Source organism: Festucalex cinctus, chromosome 1 (genome assembly GCF_051991245.1).
Source record: "Festucalex cinctus isolate MCC-2025b chromosome 1, RoL_Fcin_1.0, whole genome shotgun sequence".
NCBI lineage: Eukaryota > Metazoa > Chordata > Actinopteri > Syngnathiformes > Syngnathidae > Festucalex > Festucalex cinctus.
Window position 1 is genome coordinate 49,189,453 of NC_135411.1, and position 22,690 is coordinate 49,212,142.

Consider the following 22,690-nt stretch of genomic DNA (forward strand, 5'->3'; position numbering starts at 1 on the left):
GAGCTACTCAAATAACATACGACAGGCCCGGACTGGGCCGTCTGGAGGGGCGGGGCAATGACGTGTTTCTTCCTTTCTACATTCCTGCAGTTCAAGTTTGCCATTGTGATGATGGGCCGACATCAGTACATCACTGAAGACGAGTACGAGGTCAACCTGAAGGACTTTGAACCACAGCCAGGTATTTACCCATGTCAGCACTTTTTTTTTTTTTTTTTTTTTTTTTTTTTTTTTTTTTTAATATATCATGAAAATCTGCAAGCATCCCATTGACAAAGGTGTCTCTCTCTCTTCTCGTGTGTGTAGGAAACATGTCACACCCGCGCCCCTGGCTGGGCTTGGATCATTTCAATAAAGCTCCAAAGAGAGGTCGTTACACCTACCTGGAGAAAGCAATCAAAATCCACAACTAAAGCAGCAGCCCGTCCTTCCTCCTCCTCCCTCCTCTTCATCCCTGCCTACTTCACACCATAACTGACTGTAACCAACCTCACGTGTGCGCACGCGCGTGTGGAAGTGTGCGCTTGAGTGTGTGCGTGTGTATGTGGGCGCTCGTACGCGTGCTCATCACTTTCAGCCTGGACACAAGCAAGCTCCGCACTGGCTCTTGTCTTCAGCCCATCTTGCTGCAGCTGATGGATACTCCTTCAACTCCAACATAAACTGCAACTACAACTTTGTGTTTTTGATTATTTTTTATTTTGTCTAGGGTTTTTTTAGCCACTCCCCTCTTTAATTACATTTCCCCCCCCCTCTCTCTGGCTTCTCTTAACTGTTGACTGCCTGTGTTGTTGCCTGGAAGTGGCGAAAAGGAAATTGGATTTTAATACGGGGAGAAGTGTGACAGGATACAATATTATACTATAATGTATATATCTATATAAATATACATAAAAGTTCTAGGCTTCCTTTTCCCTCCTCCGCTTCACTTTTTTTTCCCCATTTTGTTTTTTTGGGGTGGTTTGGTTTTAAATGAAGACTTGCTGCTGTGAGGAGAGTTGAGTAAAAGTACATATTTTGTGAGGACGAACTGGCAGGGAGGATGAATTTTTCCACAACAAAACAGTTGTGGCACCTGTTGGCATCCATCTTTTCACGCAGCCCGAGTGTGCTTCTTACATTTTCTGCTCTCGCCCTTTTAGTGCAACAACAAATTTAAGTATTTCCACGTTTTACGCACAGTTGTCTGTTTTGTTGGGAGCCTTTTTTTTTGTTGTTGTCTTTCTGCAGAACTTGTATTAATGATGTAGTAATAAGAATCCACTGCAAATGTTTAAAGGAAAAAAATAAAACGGCGTTAAAAATGAGGAAGATAGTTGTCTGTATTTCATCTTGCACGCTGGCACTTAACGGCAGAGAGCTCAGGACTGGAAAATGTTTGTCAGTATGGATTTTCTTTGAGTGACACGCAGTCCCTGGGTTTCGCTTGTTTGATTGTTAGCCGCTTTCTCAGTCATTCCTCTCGTGGAGCACCAAAGCAACTCTGGTTTCTCGCTATCCATCCATTCAACCTTTTTCTCCCATCTGCTCTGAGTATAAGTGTCTCCCCCTGGTGGTTGGGAGCAGTAAGCGCACTGTGCTTGTGTGGTAGGGAGCAGCTGACCTGTCGAGCTGGCACATTTGAGGATTGTGTAAAGGACAAAAACCAGCATTGTAAGAAACACTTAAATCCCCAATGATTTTTTTTTTTTTAAGCACAGATGAAATTCTCATCAGTGCTTAGTGTGGCTCTGTAAAGACAACAATTAAGAATTGTATATTTAAAAATATGAACGTGTAAAATTTAATGAGAAACATTTGCCTTTGTTGTGGGGTACAGAAGGAGACAGTTGTTCATAATTCTTGTGTGTAGTCCCCCCCCCCCCCCCCCCCCCTTTGTTTCTTTACGTTTCTGATGTACCATTTGACAATTCTTTTCTGTTACATTTGCATTTGTTTTACAAACCATTGGCATCGGTTTTGTCTTGTCTCAGAAGTGCAGTACAAAGATTACCTACGGAATCACGTCTTTCTTTTTTTTTTTTTTCCCAATTGAAAATCCTCAGTGTAGCAGCAGTGTACGACAACTATTCCTGTATATTGCCTTTTTGCTGGAAAATGTATGTTGAATAAAATTTTCTACAAAAGACTCTGCTGCTTCTTCATACAAGTGGTTGACGACCATGACCCAAGATCTTATGAACGACACTCTAAACTTAAAAAAAAAAAAACAAACAAAAAAAAAAAGCATGTTTTTTTGTTTTTGTTTTTTTCCCAGGGCCATACTAAGTTTAGATTAATAAAACCAGTCCTCAAATTGTCAAAAGCACAGGGAATAAAAAGAACAAACAAACATGGTATTGAGTTTTCTATCACTTAGACATTACAAATAAATAAGCAGCGTGATTTTGTTTGATGGGAATCTAAATATTCAAAAGTCAACCAATTACAAATCTAATTTCTTGCTAGCCAGATGCTAAACATCTGAGGGCGTGCAAAACACGTTCGATGACTTTAGTGGCCCAAAAACACACACACACACAAGTCCTCCATTCTTGGGAGTTATTTTGGACACCAAAACAAAAAAAGAAAAGAGGCTCTAAACCAGAACGATGAGTTGTGCAGGTCGAGCTCACTGAAGTCAGCGCGAAGCACGCCAGCACATAGTTGAACACCACGTGACTACACGGAGCGGGCGTGAGACAAAGACTAATTTCAACCACGAATGTCATGGCTCAGACCAGCCCAATTTAGTTCACAATATTTTATTGAAGATGTAGATTTATTTGATACGCCCTAGATAATACGCCATATAAAAAAAAAGCTTTAGCGTTAGTATTTATCATTACAAGCTAATATTAGCAATGGCAGGGCTTTCAAAATTAAATACAGGCAAATGATAGTTTCTGGCAAATAAAAATAACAGTCATAATTAATTAATTAATTGTTTAATTAATTAAGATTTGTTTTCAAGAAGATTGATATAATTGGGCCCCCACATGCATTTTATGTGCCCACCTAAAAACAGAGGTCTGCAGATTGGTAGCAAATTTAGGTTCCGTTTTATATTAACGGAAAAAAATATATATATATCTATCATACATGCTATCATGTTGAAGTCGAGAGGTAAGTGGAGTCAACACACTAAATCAACTTTTCTTTTCTTTTTTTGCTGATAAACTGTATCAACGGGTGTCTACTAATGCTGTCCTGGTCATTACTTTGTTTTATTCAATTTTTTCCATTTCGGACACATTACAGGTTACTACAACATTCAGTCACATCACATCATTTGCAACACTGACATCCGAAAGAAGGGCTGACGGGTAAAAACTTTGACATTTTAGTCAGCGCATGCTTGTTGAAAGCTTGAATTTGCGGGCGAAATCCGTGTGTTTGGCGACATCTTCAGGTTGTGGGATAAACACAATTTGGCTGTTTGTCCTCTCATTACTCGGGAAGTCAGTTACTATGTCACTTGTAAAGTGTGACGGTAGTCGCTCTGCCACCCACTCTGTCTCAGCCACTCAGCCACTCTGTCTCGTACCTTCCTCCTTTAGCGAGTTGTTGTTGTAGCGTTTTGCAGACATCTTTATATTCACATTTTCAGGTGTGAGTGTGGGAACACGGCCAGCAGTGGCCGGAAACGGCGCTGATGTGCTAAACCCGGAAGTCGAAAGTCCATGGCGTCTACCCCATTCGCAAACAACGGCAAGGCCCTTTGAGGAGATTTCAAATCGTGAGGGGTAGAGCAAGAGTCTGATTTCCTGTTGAGTTGTTCTTTAAACCAAATGTGAAGTAATTTCATGAAATACCATATAGGGTCACAATAGAAGCATTGAAACACTGTCCAACAAATAAAGTATGAAAAAATAATTTATATGTTATATATTTGACGAAATAATCGCTTTTCCGAAGTTTGAGCTTGTCGGGCGACAAACCCGGAAGTGATACGTCACACCGGGAACAGCGATGGCAGCGCTCCATGCAGACGCTATAGAAAGCCACTCAAACGTCGATTCAGACAGCGATATCAGCGATAGTTTGAGCGAAAATGAGGAGAACCAAGTTTTTGAAGAGTTGGAGGAAGAGGAGGAGGTTGGTATTTTATACGTTGGACCTTACATGTACGAGCCAGATGCTAATCAGGATGCTGATAATGCGCCCAGACGACCTGACATGGAATGGAGACAAGACTCGTCGAGATTACAAGATTGGTAAGATATATGTAGGCAGTGGTATTTTTTTTATTTTATTTGAAGATGCCAGCATTTGGACATAATTTTATATTTTTGTCTGACGTTTTTAAAAAAAAATAAATAAATCGGACTTTATGTTCAAGCAGTTACTCAGTACTTGAGTATTCTTTTCAGCAATGTTTTTTTTTTTACTTGTACTTGAGAGATTTATCAATGACTATTTCTTACTTTTGTACATGATTCAGTCCACGTACTTGTATATTTTGAAACAAATGTTTTCATAAACAGAATTATTGACTGATTGGTATAGCAATACACTTGTTCAATAACATTTCTGTTCATGGTGTCATCGCTCAGTATTTTACTATTTATTTTTATTTTTTTTAATTTCAGGTGTACTTGTGGTAATTGCCAGCAAATGCCTACAGCTGTAGAATGTGTTTGCTGCCATGAAATTCAAAAAGTAGTGACTGTACGTCTACAAGGAGAGGAACACTTCAATCAGGTACTGGACTGCATCACTGATCATCCTGGATTCAATGCTGTGTGCCTGGACCCATATGGATTATAGGTGGCATGGATGACCTACAAGCAGCAGTACAAAGGCAAGGCATTTGATGGGCCACAGGATGCCAAGTATAGACATATTGCCGACAGACAATTTGTGCGCTGGTGCTGGAAGTTTCTTGGTCTGGACAACCGTGTTGTCCTTCCAGCATGTGCAGTGTCTTGTTATCAGGGCACATTTTCCACCACCAGGAGAAGAGGAGTCAGCTTTATTCAAAGGGTTTCGTGTTTCACAGAGAAATGTTCCAGAACTGTGATTTGGACTAGTTACATCATAATAAAAATAAACAAATGAGGACAACTTAATACAAGGGAATCAGAAGGGATGTGATTCTTTATTTTCTGAGTTATCTCGTATGGTGCTCAGCAATAACATTTGATTTTTCCGGTCTGTTCACTGCTGCTGTAAGAAATTGTGGGTCGACTACCACATCACCGGTTCTGTACTTATTTGGAATGTCAATCAGTTTCATCACCTCTGAAAGGCAGTCATTCACATAGTCTGCAAAAAAAGAAAAAAAAATTGGGATGATAAATATTTGGGCGACATACATACTTACACTAAGTAATGCATCTGCCTGGAATTGTTTTTGTTTCATAACTTACCATAAGTTGCATCCACCAATATCTTTCTCAGAGAATAGCCACCACTCTTATATTTGGGATAAACGATGCAGTAGGAGTGTATTCCTTCTTTCGTCACTTTCTGTGGTCTCCCAGCATTTTCATTATAATGCATAGCAGCGAGAATGATTCTGGAATTGAACAAAAATTGCCTTATTAACAAATTGTCACATTGTGATGAAATAGCTTTATATCTCAAAGTTCTACATTTCATCCTTATGTTCTACTAGTCATGGACAAATCACACTTGAAGCACATTATATATATATATATATATATATATATATATATATATATATATTTTTTTTTTTTTTTTTTTTTTTTTTTTTTCTCTCGATTCTTTGAGATGGCATTTTTGGTTGAACAGATGCAGTGGAAATTTAATAAATTTCCATTGCACTAGCTGTTATGTTTAAGCCATGAGCACCATCTAGAGGAGCAAATTGAAAAGATAAACATGTTTTATAATCAACGTATGTATATGATTATCACTAATGGCAGTCATTGTTTCAGTGACCACCATTTCAATGTCTGTATCACGGCCATCCAACACATTTGAATCATGCAAGTACATAGTGACTAAAACAACTCCACCTAACTTACTTTTATCCACACTATGTGGTGGCATAACTTCATCATCTTGGCTGTTTGAACAGGATTGATCCTGCAATAACTGACCCTCGTAATCAGCCATTTCTTGTTCAGAGGCAGCTGCAGAGGTGATAGCCTCAGCTACGGCTCGCTTCCTTTCTCGGTTAGCTGCTGCTGCACGCTGGGCAGGTGGATTTTGAATCTGCTGCTGGTCTTGTGGAGGCAAGTGAATTGTTGGGACAGCAGTTGCATTGAGCAATAACCTGCAGAAACATAAGGTGACACTAAAAATATGCGTCGCTCATAAAACCTATAAAACCTACCGGCAAAAATAAAAAAATAAAAAAAATAAAAAACAACTATCACATTTCATCTAACCCTGCCTTACCAAATATTTAATTATTTAATGACTCATAAAATGCAGTACGATTGACATATGATTGGCAGTTTTTCAAAAGGACGTGTTATGTTCTTTCATCAACAAAGCAATGCTGCCAACCTATTGAAATTTACTTCCAGAACAATTTGTCTCACTGCCATTATTACTCATCGTTGATATGAAAAGCACCGAGACGTTAGCTTTCGGTTCACGTCGCTAGCTTCTACTGTTCATTCCACAACTGTTGGAAGCTCTGCTTTGTCAAAGTCATCAGTGATCTATCCATAAATTCCACGTGTTTTCAAAATAATTGTAATCACTTACTTTTTTGCAAATCCATTATCATAAGCAGACTGGTTGAGGAAGCAGGCATCTTCGAAGTGTTTGTAACAGAGAACACTCTTCGACGATGGCGTGAAATTCATTCGCTTCGCGCGAACGAAAGTTGTCCATTTACGTGCCCTGTTATCTTTTGGCCACTCATACAACTTTTCTTTAGCTTGAGAACAATACATCGCCACACATCGTCGAGTCATCTTACCGAGTAGCAATGCAAACAATGCAGTTCAATGGCCGACTTCTCTCGCAACTTCCCGGTGTGACGTCATTTCCGAAGATTGTCGAAGAAAAGCATTTTCGTTGTCAAGGGCGTTGCTATGGGTTAAACTAAGAACCTGAAAGGGTTGCGTTAAAAAAAACAACGAAAATATGCTGACAATGGTTTAGCCATTGGTATTACTCAAAAACATGGTTGGCCAACCTTACTTCACATTTGGCCTTTAAATATACAAAAAAAAGGGTCATTTTATTCATTTTAGACATTTTTTAAATAATCAGCCTAAAAAAAATCTATAGAAAAATAAGAATTAAAAATAAGAATAAAATAAAAACGTGAGACACACACATTCATATCATTTGTATAGGCTATTTTTTTTATTTATTTGACAAATAATGCTCTAAAATAATTAGTACATAGAGAAGTCTTACTGTGGGATTTATGCAAGAGATTTATTTCTGTATTTTCCTATTTAAGAGTATGGTTCATCATTTTTATTTTTCAAAAAGGTCGAAGAAAATAAGCATAGAAATTTTCATATTTGCAATATGATTCATGCGAAAACATTCAAGATAACATTTGGTATTGCATCCATTTTCATCAGGAGAAAAGTTATTTTACATGTAGCTGGTGGGTTCAAACTCGTTGCTGTACATAACATCTTTATCAGCATGAATTCCTTCATAAACAGAGATATACACTCATTGAATAGTTTACTCCATTTCATTGTGGCGCACTGGCACAAACATGACCGTTTCCACTTTTCAATTTCACATGATTGATCCCTGAAAACACTTAAGAGGTTTAAATGTATGTACAAGCCTTCATTTGAACTATGCATACAATAATCAACGGTGTAAGAGGAGCTGATGATAGAGATATTAGTTGTTGCTGTAAACAGGAGAAAGAAGTGCATGAGAGGAGATGAATGGGATTGGCCCATATCGTTTATTAACATGGAAGCCATGCCAGCTCAAGCAGGCCCACCTAGAGAAATAAGTGACTTTCTTGTTGTCAATTTGGTGTGGGGGTCTTATTTTCACCTGGATGTGTGCACGTGTGAGTATGTGTGGCGCGGGCCTCAGTCACAGCATTTCCTCTTCTCCACATGCAGCAGTCTATTACAACGGGGGCACGTGTGGTGCGCATCCTTGAATTTTTTGAGGAGCAGGGGAAGAAAGCACAAGCAGCACACCAACAACCTGCAACACAGACACGCACGCATTGGTTGGAGCCCGTGGAAGAACAACCAATCAGAGGCAGCGGATGCGACCTATGACGTGCACTCGCCGGCGCACCTCCACAGCCTTTAATTAAGATGCATTGTAGGATAAGACTAAATGGCCAACTCATTATATGGCAGAGAGTGATTCTGGTCACATGTAACAATAGTCCCTTCAAAATAATAATGTTTCATCGGTGTGTGTATGTGTTTGAGTGTGCAGCTGTGGCTCACCCGAGGCAGATGAACAGCAGAGTCATGAGCCAGGCATACGTTCCCGGCTTGTAAGTGACGTTGGTCATAACCTGCTGCTGGCAGGAGGGGCACGTGGTCATGCCAGAAGTATAACCTAGCGACGTGTCGTAGCTCGTGTACTTCTTCCTGCCATCGTCTATGCCGACGGTTCCACCCGTGTACACTGAAGGAGAGGAGCGAGCAGTTGAATAATTAATAAATGATATCATATAGCGCATATGCAATGCTATTGATTTTTTTTACTATACTGTAATATTTATTTTTTAGTCTGTTTTACAGCTGCACATGCATGTTCTTGACATTCTTAAGCAATTAAGGGTCAGATAGGAAAACAGCATGAACACATACAATTTTGCTATACAGTATATAATGATTCTATAAAAGAGCTTGGATAGCAAATATTAACAATGAATTAATTGCATTATATACATTTAAAAGGATGAAAGGAAATTAAAATATTCTCACTGAAGGCATCAAAACTAAGAATAAACACATGTGGAGCTATGTACTTAACGAAAAGGTGGAATAAGTGAAAACATGTTTTATATTCTAGTTTCTTCAAAATAGTCGCTCTTTGCTCTGATGATTTTTTTCTGCACACTCTTGGCATTCCCTCGATGAGCTTCAAGAGTAGTCACCTGAAATGGTTTTCCAACAGTATCAAAGGAGTTCCCAGAAGTGAGAATGCCAAGAGTGTGCAAAGCAGTCATCAAAGCAAAGGGTGGATATTTGGAAGAAACCAAAATATAAAACATGTTTTCAGTTATTTCACCTTTTCTTTGTTACAGTTTTTCTCCATTGGTTGGCTTCTCCATTGGAAACGGAAATGACATTTTCATACCTGCAAGCTCATTTGGCCAAACAGACTTAAATTTGAATATTTAGTGTGGGTCCAGTAGTTTAGAGTAATATTTACACTTGGATGAGCGTAAAATAAAGAATTGAAAAAATAAATAAAAGTCACTCAAGTTGAGGAATGAACTCATGACCTTCAGGTTGCGAGACAGCCGATCTTCTCCCTGAGCCACAGAGCTCCTGCTGTGTGTTAGGATATCGCTTGTGTCAGCTGGAATCATCATAACTCCAAGACCAAAAATGATGTTTTTGGTCTCCTCTTGGAGATAAGCAAACAGTAGGCGGGGCATAGCTCAGGTGGTAGTGCGCCTGTCTCCCAGTTCGTTCCTTAACCCTTGAGTGACTTATTTCTTTAATTCTTTATTTTACTCTCTTTCAAGTGTAGATATCAGCCTACTCTAAAACTGAGTCTATTCGGTCCCTATCAAAATAGAGTCAAATTTACTCTACAGAATTTACTGTGCATCCTTATTCTCTTGGCCATCCATACGCTGCTCTCTTTTTGGCCAAATGTTTTTATCCACATCGCAGCGGATATTTTCCCTTGCGATGCAGTGAGGAAAAAACAAAACAAAACATCCTCTACACCAGGGGTCTCCAAGTTGGGTCCTCGAGAGCCCCTATCCAGCCTGTTTTCCATGTTTCTATCTGCTAACACACCTGATTCATGATCGGGATCGTTATCAGGCTTCTGCATAGCTTGCTGATTAGCTGATCATTAGATTCAGCTGTGCTGAAGGACGGAGACATGGAAAACAGGCTGGATAGGGGCTCTCGAGGATCCAACTTGGAGACCCCTGCTCTACACTGATCCTTTTCATTTGCTTGACTAATTTTGACAACTGAACAGATGTTTTTGCATATCATGACTTATACATTGAAATCCTGCTGACATGTTTTGGAGAGGACAACCATTAGACTGAAAAACAACTAATCTAGTTCGATCAGCAAGACCTAATCATTTGGAAAATGTGCTAAATGTGGGCGCGTTGTCCTAACTGGAGGCTAAATGTACACAACCATTTGCACAGATCCACTGAGGCAATTGAGACGTACTAAGATATTGGCACTTTGATGAGAGCAATGAGAAATACCATTTAGTTGACACAACTTTACTACTAGATCTGGAAACTAATGGGCCAATCTACTTGAAAATCTATCTGTCTAATGTTGGAGTAGATATTTGTGTACGTATATACAATTGACAGTGGTTTGGGAAATATGTCCGTGGTATTTTGAAAATGTCATTTCAGTTTGAAGAAATGTTCCAAACCTATGAAGAAAACCTGTAAGTACATAACTCCACGTTCATTCTTAGTTTTGATGCCTTCAGTGAGAATGTACAATGTAAATAGTTATGACAGTAAAGCATGAGATGGGGGTGTGTGTCCAAACTTATAGATAGATAGATAGATGTTATTATTTTTTTTATAAGTTATTGTATATGCACCAGTGTGGTTACCCGGTTTACCTGGTACGGCAGGTGTGACAATCTCTGTGCCAACAGGGTTGAAGGGAGTATGGGGATTGTAGACTTTCACATCTGATGACGAATCCACTAATGAAGAAAGGAAACAGAGCACTGATGAAAAATGCAAATGATGACGACGGCAACGATGGTGTTGATGCTGAGCATACCAGGGATGGTGTAAGGAGGAGGATTTTTAACATTTGACATGGTGCTGCAACAGAAGGGATGAGAATAATCAGTCTTTCATTTTCAGACATGTTTTAGTGCACATTAGAGGCCATGCTGATGCTGCTGCGGTCGGTTGCATTGCATGCATGTTTGCTGTCAGCAGCCTGGAGCAGGGCAAGGCCCGGGCGTGGCCCCCCGATTGGCGTGCTTCCTCTTGGGTGTGGCTAGCCATTAGCACGCGAATCAATTGGCTTTAATTGCAGTTTTGTCTTTTATGTCTTTTTCATATAAAAACAACTGGTGCTGCAGCAGGAAACTGATAAAGGTCATCATAGCGTATTTTGCAGGTTTTCATAAAGCACTCTACCCTAAACCACAAAAGTGGTCCTGGTCATGTTATTGATTATCAAACAGGCCCTTAAATTCTTGGAAAGAACTTTTAAACAGCCACATTAATGTTTTTTTTTTATATATATAATTAATTCATACATACTGTATATGTTTTCAACATTATGAAAAACTAGACTAAGTGCAATTTCTGGAGAAATTGCGTTGGAATGCTGAACGCTAATAGCTGAATGCTAAGATTTGAATGCATGTGGAATGCTTATGAATTAAGTTGAGAAATAAATTATGACCTCTTGATTACTGGACGATGCACTTTACCAACTGTGCCACCAAGCAGTATTAGACACCTGGTAATGATGGTAAGTTATATGTATGGAAGTGGGCGTGGAAACTCGAAAGTGATACTTGGAAAAAGTTCAATGTCTGTCCCATTGAAAATGAATGGGGAAAAGTTGATATTAAACGTTAAATTCAAAAAATGCTGTAAGTAATGTAGAATCAGATGATATATATCCCAGGAGGCGTGAATGTTTGAAGCTAGTTGAAATTTGAACAGTGTAAAATGGAAGTATTATGTGGGAGTTGTTATGCAGGAAAATGTGTCGAGAATAAAAATCACAAAAATATGTGGGAAAGCTTCAGCATTCCTATAATAATAATAAAAAAAACGATTAGCGACAACATGAAATCAAAGAAAAACAGTATAGCTCTAAATATGAAACAAGATGAAGAGATTGATGAAGTTACACTTATAAATTGTCGGTTCACATAAATAAGCATATCATCTTTTGTCACCAAGTTATTCATCCCAAGGATGCCTTCTTGTCATCAGGCTACATTAATGGAATGCAAAAACATGCTCATAAAAAGAATGTTGCAAAGCGGTGGAGGAAGCTCAGAAATGTAATCAATAGTTCATACAAGCATGCATACCACCCGAGACTGTTAGACTACACAGAATGGAAGGTTGAATGTGTTTTTCAAGTTTCACCGCTATTGTGCGTCATAAGTAGACTTCTCTCCATTGGTCAATTTATTTCATCAAACACTCTCCAATAACACAAATACGCACTACAGTGACTCATTGTCGAGTACAATCAAGTCAAGTCATCTTTATTTATATAGTGTCTTGGATGCTTGACACTTGACAGCAGATGATACTTTACTACTGTCATTGTTTCACACACACCCCCACACCCCCACACACACACGCACACACGCACACACACACACACACACACACACACACACACACACACACACACACACACACACATCTTCTGGTAAAAGAATGTAGCCGAACGACATGTTTGTCACAGACGGGAGGGTGTGCCAAGCCAAATGCCGGTGACGAGTGTGCTGGCTTAAATGTGTGCAAGATTGATTTCAATGCTCTGCTCTCACAGGCCATAATGACTTGCAAATTGATAAACTGTTCATTCAATATATTTGTATTTCCGTAGCAGAAAATGAACTGATTATGTTCATAAGAAAGATGGGGGGTTCTTGTCTTTCTTTGTGTGGCACAATCCTTGAGCATCCCATATTTAGTCTTCATGTGAACATTTCTGCTGGTGCACACAAAAAAGAAAATGCTAATATAGAAGTGGTAGGAAAAAAGTTGGTTCACCTCTTAAAATAATGGCCTAAACATATCCTAGTGATGGGCAAATGAAGTTTCATGACGCACTATATATATATATATATATAAATTTTTCCTCCTCTACATGGTGCTATTGGAGAAAAGGGCTAGTGCAAAGCAAATTTTATCCAAGAGTGCCATGTAGAAGGGTTAAAAAAAAAAAAAAAAAGAAGCTTCATGAAGCTTCATTTGCCGATCACTAATTTTGACAAAGAATATATCCTGTATATATATTTTTTTGCCTCAAACATTTACAAAATTCAGCTACATCATTCAATTCTACTTCTGAAATGAAATTATTAATAAATACAATGTAATCAGTATTTTGCTCAGTTTTGCATGTTTTCTGGAAGAAATGACTTAGGCTATAATTTTAGAAAGGTGACGATATGGTGTATCACGCCTTTTCTGGATTACATAAAGTTTTTGCTTCAATTAATAAAAACAATGAGTTGCTTTGCCTGTTCTTTGTATTTTTTTTTAACCTGTATATGTGTATCGTGATGACTACAGGCTAACATCTCGGCTAACTAGTTGCTCCCTCACTCTTTGCTTCTCATGGCACAAAGCAAGCGGCGTGACGTGCATTATTGTGCTGAGATTCCATTACGTGCAAGAGATGAAAGGATGGGCTCTGATTGTTGCATACAGCTGCGATGCGGATGCTCCCGTCACCCGATGATTTATGGAGCTGCTGATAATGACTAGGGCTTGGCTCCCATTGATATTCATAGGCCACATTGCTTAAAAAAAAAAAAAAAAAGTCAAAGCAAGGAATTGGGGTTCCTGTGAATAAATACTATGGGCCCCTCACTGCTAGTTTGAACCCCTTTATGATGAATACAATTGAATAGAAAAGCTCAACTCCACCTACACATACGCATTCATGTTCACATACACATTCAAGCAAGCATAACTAGCTGTATACGCTATATAAAAAGTTCACGATCAGGTCAGTCTGCATTCTGTGGTCACGACAACAAGACTCACAACTCCACACCTGCGTCACCTTGTAAGTCACAGACACCACATCTGAGCCAAAGGTGTGGTCCGAATGCATGCGGCATCTGTGCTGGTTGAACCAGACTGAACGGAGGAATGTTCATACTCACAAAGGAGCAGGCAGCCATGGGTAATTAACTAATTAAAAGTGTGTTGTTTGACGTCTAACAGCTGACTTTGCAGCAAAAACCGGGCTTAAAATGAGAATTGTATTACTTCATTACTTACTTAAAAAAGCTTATTTTTCTTTCATTTTCTATATTACTTATAACATTTGAAACTAAACATCCATTTTCTTGACTGCTTATTCCTCATACTCATTAACAAGTTAGCTATGATTTTATGCAAATATTGCCCAGTTGGAAGAATTATCTTGGCAGGAAAACAAAATTGTTTTTTTAGGTTAGATATTCAATTATGGCGAATTTTTGCATTGTTACCTGCCAAAGCAAAAATGCACAAAATTTGTGAGATGCGCCAAGACGACGTTTCAGCTCCCTCTAACCTTAAACCTAAGTCTAATCATACCCAATGAACCCCAAACCTAACCATACATCCTAGCCTGAACCCGAACCCTATAAATAAGGCCAGTCAAGCTGAAATATTGCATCCATACATTCTGCCACAAGACAACGTATGAATCTTTTCAGCGATAAACTTTTAGTCAGGTTTCATGGTGCATCAACAAACTTCACTTCAAGAAGTCCCATGAAATTGAATATCACGTTGGGCCCCACCTCTTCAAAAAAATAAAATTAAATAAAATAAAATAAAATAAAAATGCTGTTTTCTGGCAACCACATTAATTGTTATACGTATCAATACTTGAACATGAGAATCCCCTTAAAATTGCATTTCATTTGGCTGAAAAAAAAGATGAATTAACACAATTTCAAGAAGGCTTCCGTAAGTATATAATAACAATAATAACAATAATAATAATAATAATAATAATGCATTATATTTATAGCCACCTTACTAGACAATTTTTAAAACGATTTAATTAAAAACACTGTTAAAAAAAATAAATAATAAAAAAATGAAAACAAATATATAAGAGAATGTCACTTCAAACAACTTCAAGTTAACTGACTTCCGCTGCTGTTCCCATACTATAGACTGGTTTTTCAATGTGCTGTATTACAATAATGCCTCTATTCTTTGATCATGTGAACCCAACCACTGTGTTCTAGTGCTGCCTTGAAGTTATGGCTGCACCTTCAGAGGATAATGACATTGTTTGGATTGTCACTACCTTAGAAGGAAACATTTAAAAAAAAAAAAAATTGTATTACATGATCACATCAGCCACAAATGTTCTGATTGGTATGTCTGATGCAAAAAGGGAACTATTCAATCAAGAGTCCACCTTAAGTGCCAAATCATCATGTCTTTGCTTTATCTGTTTCCTATCCACATTGAAATGAAATCTGAATGAAATTAGAAGAGTAACACTCAAGCATAAGTAATACATTCTGAGTAAATCTGAGACATTTAGCGGGACAATCCACCTTGTGAAAAACTAGGCATATTGAACATTTTATATCTAGAAAGCTGAAATATTGCATGCAAAGTGAAATCTGAATCAAATTTGATACCTCACAGTCAAGCAGAAGACGTAAAAGTTTCACATCGACAAAGAAACAAACCATCTGGAACCTATTGTTGATTTTCTTCAATGATTCCTTCTTTTTTATTTTTTGCATATTTTGGTAAATAATGATCAATAACATTCTTATCAGTCGAACAGCGTAAAACCTTGAAAGTCAATGATCAATCCCCTTTTTGACCTCTGCCACTCTAAATCCTCACCCCGACATGTCCATAATAAGTCTCACCTGGTCCAGGTTCTTGTTCCAGTGATCAAACTTGTGTGCGAGCTGCTGCCACTACTGCCGCTATCGACGGTCCAGATGCGACAACACTGCCAGGCAAAGTCGTGTCACCTGTACCTCTAAACCCTTGCCTCACAAGCAAATCGCCCACAGGCTCCGCCCTCTTCACCAAGATGCTGATGTTCACGGGCCCTTCTCGCTGGGCGTAACACAAAGATTTCTACTTTGTTCTTTGTCTCTGGCAGATTATTGAAGGAGTTGTGTGTATCACCAAAATGGAGTCAAACCTGTTCCGCTCCTGCTGAGGCGTGCTGTAAAACATCGACTAAACTGGTGGATTTAACAAAACAAAACAAAACAAAACCTTCTTAAATGAACTTACCGTTGACCACTTTTAAATGGACTTCATATTGGCATTAGGGCTTATTTTATTATTTGTTGTGTATAGGTATGTCATTGTTGATGGTTTATGTTTTTATGATGCAGTGCCGAAGTCAGGGATGCTGAAAGTTTCATTGTGTACACTATCTATCTATCTATCTATCTATCTATCTTCTGGTAAATATATGTGCATGAATAAAACTCACTCCTGTTACTTTCTGTACTGTTAAACAAATGAGGAATTGCAGTACAATAAAATAATGAATACAAAAAAATTAAATACAAATTTTGAGTAGTTCTATAAATTTGTGTATTATCAGATTTATAGAAAAAAAAATAAAAAATCTTGACAGAAATGTAGGTTTATTTGATTGTGTGGAATGGCCTCTCTTGATTGATTATTTGTGATCTTGGGGATTATCAGGCTGAAAAATAGGTAGTAGTTAGCTATGGAAACACGTTTCTTTGATAGCCTTGGCCCCCCCCCCCTCCCCCACCCCTAAATAAAAGTATTTTCAAAGTAAATAATAAAGGGATATGGGGGACTATACTTTTTTGTTTTTGTTGCTAGAGCACAGTTATAGTAAGCGTATGGCTAAATAAATACCTCTTTGAGATTGTCAATAAATGAATGCTATCATCTTCATGGCATAAGAATATTAGACACAGCACTATCATTGCTCCTCATTAGAGTCGCAGACCAGCTGGAGCCTAAATGACTTCGGGTGCTAAGCGGTGTTCATCGAACTCGAACTAGTCCCCAGCCAATCGCAAGGCACATACAGTATCACATAAATACAAAATTGCAACCCAAATGGACCAAATATTAGATCCTATTTTTAGAAGCCCTTTCTTCCACCCTTGGCTGCTTTTACAAACGTCAAACTATTAGGATGTGTATTCAAATCAACTGGTAACACAGATGTGCAAGTGCAACATAAACAGAAGAAAGTAAGTCACACTTTATGGGATCTCATAAAAAGCCGTGAACATCCCTCAGGGGAATATATGGCATTCCATTTACTGCACAAGAAAGGAAGGGGAGAGGCATGGCAAAAATGTTTAAGAGAGAATGAAGAGCGTCTGTTAACATAATTTTTTTTTTTTTTTTTTTGGGGGGGGGGTCTCGTGAGCGTGACCTTCTTAGTTCATTTTCTATGTTTGTATACAGAGTTGGCTGCATCATCTATAAATGGATATGGAAAAAGGAGTAAAAAGGCGCACTTATAGTCAATTATTCCCCAGCCTTACTGAGTTGAGCCCAGCTCAGATTTTGCAATCGAATTTTTTTTTACAGCACAACACCAAATTAAAATATCACAAAAGGAAGTTGGAAGTTACTTCTGGCTGAAAATTTCACTCAAAGAAAGAACATGTGTGGAAGGCATGATGATTTGAGGACAATAATTAGCAGGCAGTCCACAACAACCATCACGCACCGGCAACTGGAGCGAGACAGGCCATACAAGCAGTGGATACCTTGAAACATTTTCATGCATATGTCCAAATGCACTTCCTGCACATTATGCTGTTGCTGAATGGCAGAATTCACAACATGAATTGCCCTATATAATTTACTGGTCCAATTGCAACTGTTATTTTAAAAAGTCCTCTTTATCACCATGTTCACATTTTTACAGCATGAGACCAAGATGACTCATAATCATGTAACAGTATTTCATAGTGAGGCTTCAAACAGATGTTCTCAGAGCAAAGTGGTGTAGAGCGGCACAGTGTGTCATTCTGGTTGCAACATAGACACAAAGAGTCAAATGAGGGCACAGAAATGGACGCCCTTGCAAATTTTGGATGGATCAAACACCTGTTGTGAAAATTGTTGTTCCTGGTTTGAAAACAGCAAGTTGTGCAAACTGAAACATTAAACAGTTGGATTTGCATTCTAAAGTTTAGAGAAAGTTCAATTAAGTTCATTTTTTTCCCCCTTGAAATCGCACTATGAGTATGATAAACTAAAACCATCTGTGGAGTTCCACAAGGTTCTGTACTTGTCCCATTACCAGAGATTCCTTAGCAGGTGACAGCTACCTGTATTTGACAATGAAGCTAAAGGTGCTTTCACACCTATTCCCAGTGGGGTTGGGCGCAGGGAGGCTGGAGGCCCAAGCTCAACATACTTGTCACTCACTGGTTGCTAAGCGACCACACAGGAAGAAAGCCTTTTCCTATTTGTTTGGATATGAAGTAGGCTAGCGCCCCAACGAAAAGTCCTGGCTTTACTTTTACTACAGAGGAAATAATGAGTGTGTCATGGTCAGTGTTTTTGTTGTTGAGATTAAATTTAGTTGTGTTTCATGGTATGTCCTGTTTTCTCGTGCTCCATTTCTATGTCTCAATTTGCTCTTAATTTTTGTTTTCACCTGTTCTCATCAGTCCGTGTCTTATCCAGGTGCCCCTTGTTATCTCGTCAGTTTGCTTGTATTTAGTTCCATGGTTCCATTGTGTCTTTGGTGAATGGTTGCTTCTTTATGTTTTTATCTGCATCTATTTCTCATCTCATGTTCGTTTTGTTGCTTTGAATTTTCACTCTAGAAACAGTTGGGTTGAAATAACCAAATTTGGGTCCAAAAGGGACCTAGACTAAACCGCTACTTGGGTTAATTTGAGTTTTTGATGTTCTCCTCCGTTTCCCAGCGCATGAGCGGGCTGTACGTGGTTATCGTCGATGCCTCCAGCAGTATCTCGCTGTTGGTCCATGCAGACATGCGCTGTTTGGAGATGTATCGGAGGGGTTCTAGTTTCTTCAGAATAGTCACTCTTTGTTCTGATTTTTTTTTAAATATATATACACTTGGCATTCCCTCGATGAGCTTCAAAGATTCATCCATCCATCCATTACCTTAACCGCTTGCTCCTCACAAGGGTCACAGGGGCTGCTGGAGCCTATCACAGCCAGCTTCGGGCAGTAGGCGGGGTACAACTTGAACTGGTTGCCAGCCAACTGCAGGACACACAGAGACGAAAATAACCACTCACACTCACAAGCACACAAGCACACCTAATTCAGAGCGCCCAATTAACCTGCTATGCATGTCTTTGGAATGTGGGAGGAGATCGGAGAACCCGGAGAAGACCCACGCCGTCATGGGGAGAACATGCAAACTCCACCCAGGAAGGCCAAAGCCTGGACTCGATCTTGCATCCTCAGTACTGGGAGGCGGACCTGCTAACCAATCATCCACCGTGCGCTCCAAAAGTCATCACCTGAAATGGTTTTCCAAAAGTATTGAAGGAGTTCCCAGAGGTGAGAATGTCAAGAGTGTGCAAAGCAGTAATCAGAGTAAATGTCATGTTTTGGTTTAAGGCTTCTTTTTTTGGTTTGGGTTTTTTGTGTTCTTTGCTTTTGGTTCTGTTGTAGTCTCTTTTGTTCTGTTTTCCTTGTCTCCCTTTGCCTCGTTAAGTGTGATCTTGTCCACCTGTGCTTGTCTACTCTCCCTCTTGTGTCAGCCAATCAGTGCCCCCAGCCATTTGTGCCTTGCCCAGGTGTCCCTGTGTAATTAGTGTGTATTAATGCTGCATTCAAGGATGGCCGGAAGTCGGATTTACCCAAGTTGTTTTTTTCCCAGTTCTGACCTGAAAGCATTCGAGGTGAAAGTAAACAACCAAAATGGAAAACAGTGAAAAATTAAAAAATAAATAAATAAATAAAAAATATTATTTTGGAGCTCAAAACTAATTTTGACCTCCAGTAAACTTGCCTTCTCGAATTTTGTTTTTACTACAGTATAGTAGTTCACCTAATTTCATGCAGTGAGGCGTATCACGTACGTTGTGTTCCGTGGATTTAAGTCGAATATTTATGAATGATGAAAGCTGTCTAGTTTTATATAAAGTCCAAAGCTAGCTGGGATAGGCTCCAGCACAAGGGTCCCTTGTGAGGAGTAAGCGGTGAAGAAAATGGATGGATATATATATATATATATATATATATATATATATATATATATATATCACAATAAAAAGTAAGGATTATGTGATTTTTACAGTCAGAAATGCTGTCTGAAGTAAGCCATGACTACGACTTGGCCTGCGATGAAAATGATTTTGACACCCTTGTCGTAGATAATTACAGCTAGGATGTAAAAAAACAGCACTGGGATGGCCTACAGTTGACGTCAATTCAAATCAGAAGAATAGTGGTTCTTGAGAGTAAATGGCCTGGGCAAGGTCTAACTATTAAAGCTTTCTTTACAATGTCTTGGCCTGCAGCAACATTGCAAGGAATGTCAAAAATTACAGATGACTAATCTTGCACCTGTGTAATGTCAGTAAAGACACTTGTAGCCTGTAAAACTAGACGTACATGTGACAGGTCCCCATTTCGACTATAGCAATTCTCTTCATATTTTTATACAGACTCTTCAATCAACCCGCGTTGAAAGACAAATTAATTTATTATGATCTCGCTCTGTGACTTTCCTGTGCTTCATTTTGTGGTGCGTCGGTCATAGCATCTCTCCTCTAAATACGTCTTTGGAAGACTGTATGCCTGTTCAACCACATTTTTTAACTACTTGTCATTGGATCAGCATGTACAGCAGCAAGCACACATTTTTATTTGCATTTTTAAGCTTTGTATGGACTGCAAACTAACGCAGAGGGCTTTTCACAGATGAATATTTCGAGTAATAATGTCAAATCTCACATTATTTTCAGGAGAATTTTTCACCCCTGTGGAGAAAAACAACATCAAGAGTGGTATCCATGTTGGTGAAGGCGTGTGAGAGGGCGTTGCCTGTGCATGATGTCAAATGGGTGAGGTGGCGGTATGTGTGTGTCTGTTTCGACGGGCCTGATGAACAACATTCCTGACATTAGAGCCATCCTCACAATGCTGTACATTACACTGCAACTGTTGCTTTGCCAAGTGTTGAAACATACATGCAGGCTGACACTCTTTTTTTGGCTCAATGAAAGCTATGCTCTTCATACATTGTAATACATTCTCCAAAAAAACATATAGATAGAAACTGTAAGAAAATTGTAAGAAATATTCAGCTTTGATGGGGACACGTGGCATTTGTCATGCATGTATTCCAAATGGGAGCAATAAAATGGGCCAAGACATTAATGTCAGAAATATAAAGTGCAATTGAATTGAATTGAATTGAATTGAATTGAATTGAATTGAATTGAATTGAATTGAATTGAATTGAATTGAATTTTGCAACAAAATCCATCCTCAAGAAGTGCTTTATAGGGCAGCTCTTGTAATCAGAAGTCATGGTTAAACTGTTGACACCAAATATGTTGATGTTAATCTGCAAAAATGAGTAGAGGCTAAAGGGTTGTTTATACAGTATGTCTGACTCCATTTTGTTACTGAGCAGACATAGTGAGTAAAATAAAACACAACTATTCCAAAAAAAACAAAAACAAAAAACCATCTTCTAACTGAAACCATTTTCACGTATACCAGCAACAAGAGTTTCATCCACATTCTACCTATACAAAGAATTATATTCAGTTTTGACTTGGAAACATTTGTTTTTGTTGCTTATTTGGGGGTGATCAAATGTCCATCTTACAGCAATGGTGAGAGGACAGTAATTTAGGAACACAAGTGACGCAAGGTGGGTGGAGTCACAAAGGCAAAAATAGACTCACTCGGCGGGTATATAAACTCTTGAGTTGAGAGAATGTACACTCCTCGTAAGACTTGCATGACTGCTCATGTGACTTCCACCTAATACTTCATCATTTTATTCCACTAGTTTACTCCTGCTTTTCAACATCATTTGTGACTTGTTTGTTTTTCATACATTTTCATTGGCATCTTTGTTGGGGTTTTGAGCAAAATAATGTGCTATCTTGTGTAAAATACATTTGACACAGCACCGAGATGAATGTTGTGAGGAACCCTGCCAAGATTGAATGATAAAAAAAAATAAAATAAAAAAATGCCACGTATATAAAATCAGTTTTCACCGTAATGAAAAATCAAGCTCTTTGCTCTGCTCTCAAATGCTGTGTGCATGTCCACTGAATGCAAGAAACCACACTCTACTGAAAAATGTAGGCTATGCTACTTTGTCTTGCAACTTTCTCAATGCTACACATTCCTACATGTTTAAATAAATCCACATAAAGCCTCTGGTGGCTGGACTAGCCACCAACTAGCTCGTAAGCTGTACAAGCTTCCGGGGCTCCCTTCAGCTTGCGGACGAGTTCTTCCGAGAGTGTCATGCTCCTCACTTGGGAATTTAAGTAATGACACTGAGCTGTTCTGTAAAATGTTAAAGGATCAAGGATATACGGCTGTCAGTGTTAGGGTTAGCATTAAGATAGTGGACTGAAATAGAAATACATATACGTACCAATAGATAAGGTGTACTTTTTGCCTTATGTTTACTTTGACAGTAAACTTCAAATAGACATGGCAATAAACAGCGCCAAGCCTCTTTACTGAAGAATTGTTTACTACTATCTTCCAAATTGCTGTTGTTGTGAAGTGAGTTGAGTTCACTGCCACCTTATTGCACTTGTATCTCTTTTTTTTTTAATCACAAGTCAAAGCTTAAAAAAAAAAAAGCCAAGCATTCATTCTGTTTTGTTGTATAAATAGCAACATAGCTGTGTGCGCAATAAAATTAACTTC

At 38.7% G+C, this 22,690-nt stretch overlaps 2 protein-coding genes and 1 long non-coding RNA gene across 8 annotated transcripts in view; 1 reads left to right on the plus strand and 2 right to left on the minus strand.

The window, feature by feature from the left end:
* The window catches only part of usp7 (ubiquitin specific peptidase 7 (herpes virus-associated)), a 36,231-nt gene extending 34,103 nt beyond the window's left edge, over positions 1 to 2,128 (plus strand). For all 6 annotated transcript variants that reach the window (XM_077539672.1, XM_077539680.1, XM_077539689.1 and 3 more), the window contains 2 exons: positions 91 to 181; positions 307 to 2,128. In XM_077539672.1, the coding sequence (XP_077395798.1) occupies positions 91 to 181; positions 307 to 413 (198 nt within the window). In that variant the 3' untranslated portion in view covers positions 414 to 2,128. The remainder of the gene's footprint in view (positions 1 to 90; positions 182 to 306) is intronic.
* A 2,933-nt stretch (positions 2,129 to 5,061) lies between these two features.
* Positions 5,062 to 5,561, minus strand: LOC144032092 (uncharacterized). Its single transcript, XR_013287685.1, has 2 exons — positions 5,352 to 5,561; positions 5,062 to 5,247 (listed from the first exon to the last, which is right to left on the minus strand). It is a non-coding gene; the product is annotated as an uncharacterized LOC144032092 (long non-coding RNA).
* Positions 5,562 to 7,250: 1,689 nt separating this feature from the next.
* litafd (LITAF domain containing) lies at positions 7,251 to 15,829 on the minus strand. The gene is made up of 5 exons (XM_077539749.1): positions 15,697 to 15,829; positions 10,866 to 10,909; positions 10,699 to 10,785; positions 8,352 to 8,535; positions 7,251 to 8,097 (listed from the first exon to the last, which is right to left on the minus strand). The coding sequence occupies exons 2-5, from the start codon at positions 10,903 to 10,905 to the stop codon at positions 7,977 to 7,979; spliced, it is 432 nt and encodes a 143-aa protein (XP_077395875.1). The 5' UTR covers positions 10,906 to 10,909; positions 15,697 to 15,829; the 3' UTR covers positions 7,251 to 7,976.
* Positions 15,830 to 22,690: the final 6,861 nt, after the last annotated feature.

Bases quoted from the DNA above. Each gene is read 5' to 3' on its own strand.
- litafd (XM_077539749.1), bottom strand. From the start codon at position 10,905: ATGTCAAATGTTAAAAATCCTCCTCCTTACACCATCCCTG. The intron at 10,786-10,865 runs GTATGCTCAGCA...TTTCTTCATTAG, and splicing joins TCCTCCTTACACCATCCCTG to TGGATTCGTCATCAGATGTG. The intron at 8,536-10,698 runs GTAAACCGGGTA...CCTCTCCTTCAG, and splicing joins TGTCACACCTGCCGTACCAG to TGTACACGGGTGGAACCGTC.